This window comes from Elephantulus edwardii, unplaced genomic scaffold, assembly GCF_000299155.1.
Source record: "Elephantulus edwardii isolate Elephantulus edwardi_28Jun2011 unplaced genomic scaffold, EleEdw1.0 scaffold00179, whole genome shotgun sequence".
Classification (NCBI taxonomy): Eukaryota; Metazoa; Chordata; class Mammalia; order Macroscelidea; family Macroscelididae; genus Elephantulus; species Elephantulus edwardii.
In genome coordinates this window covers 2860360-2871290 of record NW_006399929.1, presented here as the reverse complement: position 1 = coordinate 2871290, position 10931 = coordinate 2860360, and the positions used below count along the sequence as shown (strand labels likewise).

The window sequence follows — 10931 nt, the reverse complement described above, 5'->3', positions numbered from 1 at the left end:
CCAACTCTCTGATGCATAACAAGCAATTATTACCTATCTATTTTACTAGTAGGAATAAACCCCAAGGAAATTAGAACTGAGACACAGAGATGTGTACACGAATGTTCATAGCAGCCTTATTCCCCATTGCAAGATCATAAACATAGCCCAAATGTCCAAATACAACTGACTTGATTGAGAAAATATAGTACATTCACAGAACCAAATACTACACTGCACTCAGGAGCAACAATTTTGAAAAATACTACATAACTTGGGAGAGACTGCAGAGCATTGTGCTGAGTGAACTAACTCAGTATAAGGACAAATACTGCATAAGATTATTATTGTAAAAAATAGAAAGATGATTAGTCAAACATATATTTGGACCAAGAGGGGAATGGGTGCGAACAGAAGGCTGAGGAAAAACCACAAGGTTGTCCAGTTCAGTGGGTGGAAGAAGGAGGGGGAATGAAATGGAAAGGATCCAGCAGGGACCTGAAAAGATTGGGTCATTATGAATAAGATCCAATGGTGATTGATTTTATAAAACATAATGCATGGGAATGATTGTATGAAACACAATATGAATGGAGAACAGTGTAAAATACAATGCATATGAACTTTGTGAGCAGTTAATATTGAAAACAAAGTGAACCGTGGGAGGGTTAAGGAGAAAAATGTGCAACAACGAATGAATGAAAAATCCAACTTTTCTGTACATTTTCACTAATATCACAATAAAAAATTATTTTTTAAGAAAACCTAACCACAAACATATGTCTCCAGATAAGTACCTTCTATATCTATAATATTACAGAAAGCTTTCTCAGAATAATAACGAAACACTGCAGAGGAGGGTATGACTTGGTAAGTTAGTTTGATGAACTCTTTCACAAAGTGTATGTGTGTCTATGTATGAGACTAGTCCACTGATGCTTTAAAACTATTGTTTCTTTATGGTGATTTTTCTATCAAAGTAATTATGTGCTGATACCACAGTTCACCTAAAGGAAGGTAACCTTCACGTTCTTATAAATACAGCTTACTCTAACACACCAGTGTTAATAAAGCTGATAATAAATCTATTTCTTTTGTTTGTTTAATCTGTGGATTAAACAGTGTGCTGAACCATTTTGGCTATCTTTTATCTATGGTTAAATATGTTTAATATATGGTATTGCTTATTGTTAAGTGCTGTAGAGTCATAATCAACACAGAGACAGTAAATAGTAGGGAAAGGGGGAATTGTCTTTTTTTTCCTTTGAATAGTTTGTGTATTCGAACCACATGCCTTCAGGTTGGCAGCACAGCTCATTACCAGTAGGCCACTAAATCTTCCTTGTATCTGATATTGTTGTTATGTGCCATCAATGTGACTATGACTCACAGAAGCTCTATGAACAATGACTCTGATCCTTGTCCTATCCTGAGCCTGTCTTACTCTCTCTGACACATTTGTCTCTATTGCCATAGTCACTGTGTCAATACATTTCATCCAGGATCTTCCTCTCTTGCACTGACCTTCCATCCTTCCTGTCATGATGCTCTTCTTTAAGGATTGGTCCTTCCTGACAATTTTCTGGAAGTATGTGAGATAGAGTTTTAAAATTCTTTTATCCAAGGAGCAACCTGGTTTCACCCTCTCCAAGGACAGATTTGTTTGTTCTCTTGGTACTCATGGTGTCTCTTCAATACTCTTCTCCAGAACCACAGTTCAAAGACATCAATTCTTCTTTCATCCTTAGTCGTTTTTCAACCTTCGGGTACATAGCAAACAATTGAAGAGAGTGTGGCCTGAATCAGGCACATCATAGTCTCTGTACTAATATCATTGCTCTTTAAATCTCTGGAGAGATTCTTGACCTTGGATTTTCCCATTGAAACTTATCTTTTGCTTTTCTGGCTATTGTGGCTCTAAAAATATGAAATTTTTAACAACTCCAACCTTTACTCCATCTATCGTGATGCTATATATTGGCCTGGTGGTGAGAATCTTATTTTCTTAATATTGTGAAGCAATGCATATTTAAGAGAAAGAAACTTTTTTCTCTTCTAATCTAATCTATCTGCAGCTTTGGCTCTTTCTTTAAAAAATAACTTTTGAAGTAATTAATGAGATACTAAAAGTACTATAAAGGACATTTTGAGATAACTATTAGAATTAAATTAAATGATATCGACTATTTAACCTTCCCATTCAGAAACAAAGTTTATATCTTCATTGACTCCAAACTTGTTTATTAAGACAATATTTTTTAAAATTCATGTCCTACATAGTACTGCAATGTTTTATAGAGAGAAAATGGATGAAATTCTTTCTTTGTAGTATGCAGCAGAGTCATGTTGGAAATATCCTTTTGATACAAACTTATATCTAGGGAATATTAATTGTAGGGCAGTTTAATTATTCTTTACCAATCTCTCCTTACCAAATAGTTCCCTCCAGATACTTGTATTGACTAAACAAAGATTTAAGGATACATACCAGGTACAGTACTAAACTCTAGAGAAATAAAGAGCTTGTTTAGTTGTCGTTATGTGCCATTGAGTCAACTATAACTCATGACTCTATGAGAAATGTCTCTGAACCTTGCCAGTCTCACCATTGTTGACACACCTGACCTCATTGCCACAGTCATGTGTCAATTCATCTCATCCAGGGTCTTTCTCTCTTATGCTGACCTTCTACCCTTTCAAGGATAATGTCCTTCTCTAAGGACTGGCCCCTTCTGGATAAAAAGTACATATTCTAGCCAATGAAGGACAATGAAAGTATATGAGAGACATTACTAAGAGAGGATAAACAACTATTAAGCCAAGCTATTTAGCACTTTATTATCAGATGACTTACAGATTTCCCTCCAATCACTCTCCAATAACTTTTAATTATAATATCTGTGCTTGGCTGTATTTTTTTCTTGCTAATGTTGTTGTTGTTGTTGCTGTTGCTTGCCTTTGAGTCGAGCATAACTTATAGTGGCCCCATGAACAAAAGCCTGAAGGCCCTCTACAACCCTCGACATTTATCAAAGTTCATAGTATATATGTGTAACAATTCTATCTCATTTGATTTATTTATGATTTGTACTCTTTAATTTCCAACAAGAAGTATCCTGAAAAAATGGTCAGTCCTACAAGTTTTGAATCTGTATTTCACTGTCAGACATCTTTGAATTTAAAGGCAAAGAATTTATGTAAAGTTATAGAACAATAACAGGCATCAAAATGAAATATTGTAGAATAGTGTCCTCTCTTTTGACCTTGAAGATTTTTAAGGATGATTGATCATTTTGGGTGAGAGTGTTGAAAATGTACAATATGAGGAATTAATTCAAGCCTTAGGAAACCATAAACACTGTATCCCCTGGATTTAGAAAAGCAGTAAAAACATCATTTTCTACATCTAGGGACTTAAAAATACTGTAATTTATCTAAGCAGATTTGACAATTTTTCTATAAGAAGTCTTTCTGATAAACTGACACACTGATCTCTTTAAACTGAGAAAACTTTGTTTCATTGGACTTATTTCCTAGATATTTTCCTTTTATATATTCATAAATAAATTAATTCACATACTACATTATATTACACTTACAATTTTCACATTTCTGTCTTGAAGATGTTTAAAATGGCAATTTATTTTGAATGAGGTGATAGAACAGTTGTTGTGCCCTGTTGATATCATACTTTTAGTTAAAAGTCAAAGTTTTAAGAAGAAACAGAAAGACAAGGAAAGATATGAGACAGTATTTCGGAGATATCACAGAAGCAGTAGCTAAATTACAGTTGTAACTTTGCTGAGACTAGAGTGCTTCACTATGCTCTTGGTATCACTACTGGGTTTCAGATGGGAGTAAGAGGAAATCAATGTTGTCAATGTAAATTTACTATTAAAATCAGTATACCAAAGACAAAGTGGCTGGTCCATGCGTGGTGTTGTTGTTAAGTGCCCTTATGTGAACTACAAATTTAGACACCCTATGAACAATGAATCTGAACCCTGTTCTATCCTGTGCTATCCTGACCATCTCTAACATCCCTGAGCCCACCATTAAAGTCATTGTGTCAATCTCATGGAAGATCTTCCCCTTCTTCTTGGACTTTGCACCTTTCGAGGCATGATGTTCTTTTCCCAAGGACTGGCCCCTCTTAATAACATATCCAACATATGTAAAACAAAATTTCACTGACCTTGTCTCCAAGGAGCACCCTTTCTGTACCTTTTCCAAGACATATTTGCTTGTTCTTTTGGTATTCCATGGGATATTCAATCTTCTTCCCTAGCATCACAACTCAAAGTCATAGATTCTTCTGTCATTTTTATTCTTTGTTCAACTTTCAGCTGCACATCAAGTAATTGAAAAGATCATGATTTCTACCAGAAGCACCTTAGTATTCAAATCCCTATCATTGCTCTTCAGCCATCTCTAGAGGTCCCTGATAGAAGTCTTTCCAATGTAATATGTCTTTTGGTACTTTTGGCTGCTAGTGCCGAGGATATTGATTATTAATCCAAGCAAAAAGATGAAGCAACTGAAAATTTCTGTCTCCATCTTCTCCTTTTATCATGATGGTACCTATTGGCCCTAGTCGTGAATTTCTTGATGTTGAAATGTAATCCACCTTGAAGGCTGTGGTCTTAATTCCTCTGCAGCAAATATTTCAAGTCCTTCTCACATTTAGCAAGCAAGATTTTGTCATTTTCATAATGCAACTTTTTTATGAGTCTTCCTCCTATCCAAATGTCACATTCCTTTTCATATAGTCCAGCTTCTTGAGTGACTTAGGATGCACACAAATTGAATAGGTATGGAGAAAAGATACAGCCCTGATGCACACCTTTCACCCATATCTTTTAAAAGTTAAACTGTAAAGTGATTTTTTTTCTCAAATTACTCATTAAGATTTTATGGCTGTTTATAAAGTAAATTAATTTTAATTGAAACATTTAAAATTCTGAACTAAAATCCCAGGTTTATAACTAAATTGACCCCTAAGTTAAACATTATATTCATAAGAAATGCTGGCTATAAGAGTTTTATATAAAACTCTTATACAGGCCAAAGGGTAAGAATTTTTTCTCTCTTTTAGTTACTTCTTTGCATTACTCCAAGAAAAATTGTAGTTAAGTTTACAACTGAAGACCTTTAAGTAGTGACAAGAGACAGTATTATATACATGCATGAAGGATCATCTAGGCATCAAGAAATAAAGATTCTAAGCCTCTTAACACAACTAGATTATTGATACAGCACTAGATAAATCATTCCATTCAAGTGGTTGGATTAAATAATAAACAATAAACACAAAAGATCCTATGATTACCATACAGCCAGTTTGCCTATTAGATGTGGTGATCAGTACATTTAGCATGAAAAGTAAAGCCCAGAGGAAGAGAGGCATCCTGGCCCTCCAGTACCCCATCCAGCATGGCATAGTGACCAATTGGGATGACCTGGAGAAGGTCTGGCACCTGGCACTACATCTTTTACAGTGAGCTTCGTGTAGCCCCTGAAGAGCATCCTTTGCTGCTGACCGAGGCCCCTTTCAACCTCAGGCCTAATAGAGAAAAGCTGACCCAGGTCATGTTTGAGGGCTTTGATACTCCCGCCATGTATGTGGCAATCCAGGCCGTGATGTCCCTGTTAGCCTCTGGTCGCACCAATGGCATCAGGGTAGATTCTGGATATGGGGTCACACATGTAGTTCCAGTTTACGAGGGTCACGCTCTGCCACACACTGTCCAGCACCTTGACCTTGCAGGCAGGAACCTGACTGACCACCTGATGACGATCCTCAGGGAACGAGGCTACCGCTTCTTTTTTTTTTTCCATTCATTCATTGTTGCACTATTCTCTCTACCGTCCTCCCAGTTTGTTCTTGTCCAAATGCCACAGTGCTTGTCAAAGCCAGTTCTGATTAATCTTCTTTGTCAGTGTGTCCTTTGCCATTCCCTATCACTCCTCCCTGAGAGAGACTTCACCCTGAGTCATAAGGAAAAAGGGATGGCGTATTCTCTTAGCTACTTCCTGCTGAAAAGGGATGATGTGGGTTTCAGGGTGAAGATCTTCTCTCACTACTCTAAAGGGCCCCTTTGGCAGTAGGAAACACATAGACTATTATGGAGATTGATTTTGGAATTTAGATGCACTCTTATTGATTGGGCTTGGCCGTACATGTTCATATCCTTGAAGATGTATCATGGGGGTGTTGCAACCTAGAAGACACAAATTTGACTAACAAGTTATAAGTACACGAGTCCAGAAATTATGGAAAAGTAAAAGAAAAGATTCTTTCATTGTTTTACAAACCCTCCCCCAGGTCTCCTCCACCATGCAGAGGCTACTGCTTCTTAATAGCTGATGAGTGGGAAATCGTGCGTGACATCAAAGAAACTTTTTATTATGTAGTCATGGACTACGAGCAGGAGATGGCCACTGTGGCCTGCCCCTCTTTGTTAGAAAAAAGCTATGAGCTGCCAGATGGGCAGCTCATCCACATTCACAGTGAATGTTTCCACTGCCCCGAGATGCTCTTCCAGCCCCCCATCCTGGGCATGGAGGCTTGTGGCCTACATAAAATGGCCATAAAATCCATTCAAAGTTGTGACATCGATATCTGCAAGGAACTTTACAGGAATGCGGTGCTTTCTGGTGGGTCCACCATGTACGCAGGCTTCTCAGAGTGAATGATGAAGGAGATGGCAGCACTGGCTCCCAGGAGTGTAAAAATCAAGATCATTGCTCCTCCAGAGCGCAGATACTTCATGTGGATGGGCTCCTCCTTTTTGGCCTCTCTGTCTACCTTCTGAGATACGTGCATAAGCATGAAGGAATGACTTCAGCTCCTCGATTGTATACCACAAGTGTTTCTAGGTGGATGCGAAGAAGTTTGCGTGATAGCCAGCTCAATTAAAAATCTCCTAACATGTGCATAAAAGCAAAATGAGGTAAGAAAAATACCCTGTCATCTCTGCATTTACAAGTGCTTAAATTAAAAGCCTTGTTTAAAAACAAAACAAATCCCAAAACCTCAAAATTACTACATCTTTGGCAGCAAATATGTCCAACATTATTTGATTTTTTTATTCTTGTTCCCATGGGTGTTGACTGTGGCTCCAAGTAAAATGAAATCTTTGATAACTTCAATTTTGTCTCTGCCTGTACTGGTTGCATGATGAAGATTGTTGTTTTCTGGATGTTGAGGTGTAATCCATAATGAAGGCTGTAGTCTTTGATGAAAGGTTGTAGTCTGTACTTAAAGCCTTTATTTTCTCACAAGAAACATTGTATCATCTGCATACTGTAGATGGTAGAAACTTTTCCATCCATCTTCATGAAAGATTTTTCATATTATCCAGTTTTTCATATTATCTAGTTTCATTGATTAATTTATACAGCAACAATACCATTTATATCACCTGCAAGCAAAATTCTGCTGAATATTACTTAAAAATGATGAACAGTACATAAAAAGAGAACTTCCAGAAATGCAGGCTGAGTTTAGAAGAGGCTGTGGTACGAGGGATATTGTAGCTAATGTGGATATTGTAGTTAATGTTAGCTGGACCTTGGTTGAAAGCAAGGAGTATCACAGGAATGTGCATCTTTGTTTCATTGGTAATGCAAAGGCATTTGACTGTGCGGACTACAACAAACAAACTGTGTCTAATTCTGAGAAGAATAGGAATCCCAGAACACTTGATTATGCTTATGTGAAACCTACACTTGGATCAGGAGGCAGTTGTCAGAACAGAGCAAGAGAACACTTCATGGTTCAAAATTGGGAAGGGTGTATGCCAGGGATATGTCCTATCTCTATGTCCTCTCATTATCCAATAGGCTGGGCTCTATGAAGAGAAATGTGGTATCAGGATTGGAGGAAGACTCATCAACATTCTGCATTATGCAGATGACAGAACCCTGCTTACTGAAACTGAGGAAAACCTCAAGTGCTTACTGTGGAAGATCAAGGACTGCAGCCTTCAATATGGATTGAAGCTCAATATCAAGAAAACAAAGATTGTCACCACTGGGCTGATTGACAGCATTGTGATGGATAGTGAAGAGACTGAGATTGAAAACAGCTTTAGTTTGCTTGTCTCCACAATCAACAGTCTTGGCACGAGCAGCCAGGAAACGAAAAGACATATTGCATTGAGAAAGTTGGCTATCAGAGACTTTTCCAAAGTATTGAAGAGCAATGATGTCAGTCTGGAGACTAAGGTGTGCCTGACACTGGCCTTTGCAATGACTTGCTATGCATCAGAGAACTAGACAATGACTAGGGAGGATAGAAGGAGAATTGATGCCTTTGAGTTGTGGTGCTGGAGAAGTGTGTTGAATATACCATGGACTGCTAAGAGAACAAACAAGCTAGTCCTAGAGAAGGTTAAACCAGGCTGCTCCTTGGAGGCAAAGATTCTGAGGCTTTGTCTGACATACTTTGGTCATGTTGTAATGAGGGATGAGTTCTTGTAAAGGGACGTCATGCTTGGGAGGGTGGAGGGACAGCACAGGAGAGGAAGACCCTCTATGAGGTGGATTGATTCAGTGACTGGGGTAATGGAGGTAGGTGTGTCGGAGACAGTGAAATTGGCACAGGATAGAGCAAGGTTTAAGGTTGTTGTCCATAAAGTCACTATGAGTCACAAGCAACTCAATCACACATAACAACAACAACAACAACAACAACAAAATTTTGATGAGAACATTTAATATGTAAATTTAAAAACTAAGAATTTTATAACTGTTTCTTTGTTTCATTATATTTAGTGTAAAATACTAAACCTTAGAAAAACAAAGTAAAGGGGTGCTTTGGGGGCCTATTGTCAAGAAGCTGCACTGCAGTCCCAGAGGTACACAGTTCAAATCCACCAGATGCTCTGCTGGAGAAGGAGAGGCAGTCTCGTCTGTACCAGTCAAATCCGATTTGACGGTATATACACACACACACACACACACACACACACACACACACAAAATAATAAAGTAAATTATAAAAATTCAGGACACATGCTATTGTTCACTGCTGTGGAAGTATGACTCATAGGAACCCTATGAGGAACAGATCTGAATATTGTTCTATCCCGTGCCATTGCATTATTTCGGACACACTTAAGCTCATTGCTGCAGACATTGTGTCAATCCATTTAGTAAATTTCACTATTACCATAAAACAAGAAATTGAGTGAAGTAAAAAAGAAAAAGATCATTTTCACTGAATAAGTAAATTAAAGCTAAAGAGTGTTTTAAATTTTGATTAAGCAAATTAAGTCATCTTGATTTCAAATTTGAGCATTATTTTCAAAGTATGATTGCCATGTGAACTATGGTTCATTTAGATGCCTATGTTGCCACAGTAGAAATGGTTTTAGGTAGAATTTTAGCAGCAAGAGGCATATAGTAAAATTAAAGTACTAAAGTTTCATTTGATCTTGTTTTGTTTTGCATGTCACAAGCTAAACTGTAAAAATAAAATAATCCTAGTTTTGAGAGGGAAAATGAAATATGTAACAAAATAGAGCATGTTGTCTTATCTTTGTAAAAGTTTAATTTTGCTGAGCCTCTGCCATAGTATATCCTGATTCTAAAGAAAATAAATAATTTTAATCTAAGTTGAGCTGAGGTAATAATCTTCACTGGCTTGATTTTCTTCTGACCCTGAATTGACCCTGAAGCTCTAATTACTTTAAGTACTATTGTGAACATACAACTAAATGAAGACTTCATGAACCTGAGTGAATTTACAAAGTCAGCTATGTAAAAATACATTCTTAGAGGTCAAACTAAACTGATATGTAAATCTATAATGATTTTCACCTCCAGAAATAGAGGTTACTCTTTCTTTCAAAACAATTACTATCATTCTAGTTTCATAAGTGTGCTGTTATTGCTTTGCAAGTCAAGCTGATTTCAAATCTTTCTTTTCTATTTTTTTCTATTTTATAATCCTTAGTATAGTACTTTTATGTTGATTTTGTCTCATTTAAAGGAATGTTTCTATTTTATTAACACAGACACAACTGACCTTGTCCAGAACAATCTTATTTTGTACATAATTTCAAGCTGCTAAAGGTGTGCATAACAGGAAAAATGTTGCATTCAGTAAACGCTGTTCACTTTGCATGCAATTACTATAATATTTAGCATACCTAAATGTTCCTTTTTGCAACAGTAAGCACTTTTTTCATGTGTACTCTTCCCAGAATATTTTCAGTTACTTTTAAAATTCAACTTTTAACTATTTTTTTCCTAAGACAGATCTTAAGTAATTAATGTAAGTGATGAGTCTTTGCAATAGAGTTTTATGTATATAATAATGCAATGCTTCAAATTGTTTAAAAAGCTCAAATCTGAAGAAACTCATACCATAATGATTGCTTCTAGTTAAGTTTTAATGTAGAAGTTATTTGCATAAGTTATGCATATTTTTATCCCCCCCCTTTATAATAAGGTCTGGCCAGGAATAATTTCTATTTTGCTGATTGGTTGCTTTGGTATGAGTAAGTCAGTAACATTCTAGTATACAACAAAGAAATAGCTATTTTGCCAGTATTCTTTAAATTATATGGTGTAGATATGTGCTTCCAAATACGATTCATAACTACCCCATGAAAAGCAGATCTGAACCCTGTTTTACCCTGTGACTTCCTCATCATCTGTCAAACTTGCGTCCACTGCTGCAGTCACTATGTCAGTTCCTGTGCTTGAGGATCTTCCTTTCTTTCACTGACCCTCCACCTTTCTAAGCATGCTGTGATTTTTAAAGGATGGACTCTTCCTAACAAGAAGACCAAAAATATGTGAGACAAAGCGTCATCAACCTTGCCTCCAAGAAGCACTCTGGTTGTGCTTTCTCGTGGGATATTCAGTAGTCTTCAGCAGCACAGCTGAAAGACATGACTCCTTTCTCTATCATCTTTCTTCATTGCACAGCTCTCAAATTC

At 36.9% G+C, this 10931-nt stretch overlaps 1 protein-coding gene across 1 annotated transcript; it reads left to right on the top strand.

Annotated features, from left to right (window-relative positions):
- The first annotated feature begins 5433 nt into the window (after positions 1-5433).
- On the top strand, positions 5434-6671 carry LOC102861390 (POTE ankyrin domain family member J-like). Its single transcript, XM_006896024.1, has 2 exons — positions 5434-5597; positions 6305-6671. The coding sequence occupies exons 1-2, from the start codon at positions 5434-5436 to the stop codon at positions 6669-6671; spliced, it is 531 nt and encodes a 176-aa protein (XP_006896086.1).
- The last annotated feature ends 4260 nt before the right edge of the window (positions 6672-10931 follow it).

Bases quoted from the DNA above. Each gene is read 5' to 3' on its own strand.
- LOC102861390 (XM_006896024.1), top strand. From the start codon at position 5,434: ATGACCTGGAGAAGGTCTGGCACCTGGCACTACATCTTTTACAGTGAG. The intron at 5,598-6,304 runs GTATGTGGCAAT...ACCCTCCCCCAG, and splicing joins GGCTTTGATACTCCCGCCAT to GTCTCCTCCACCATGCAGAG.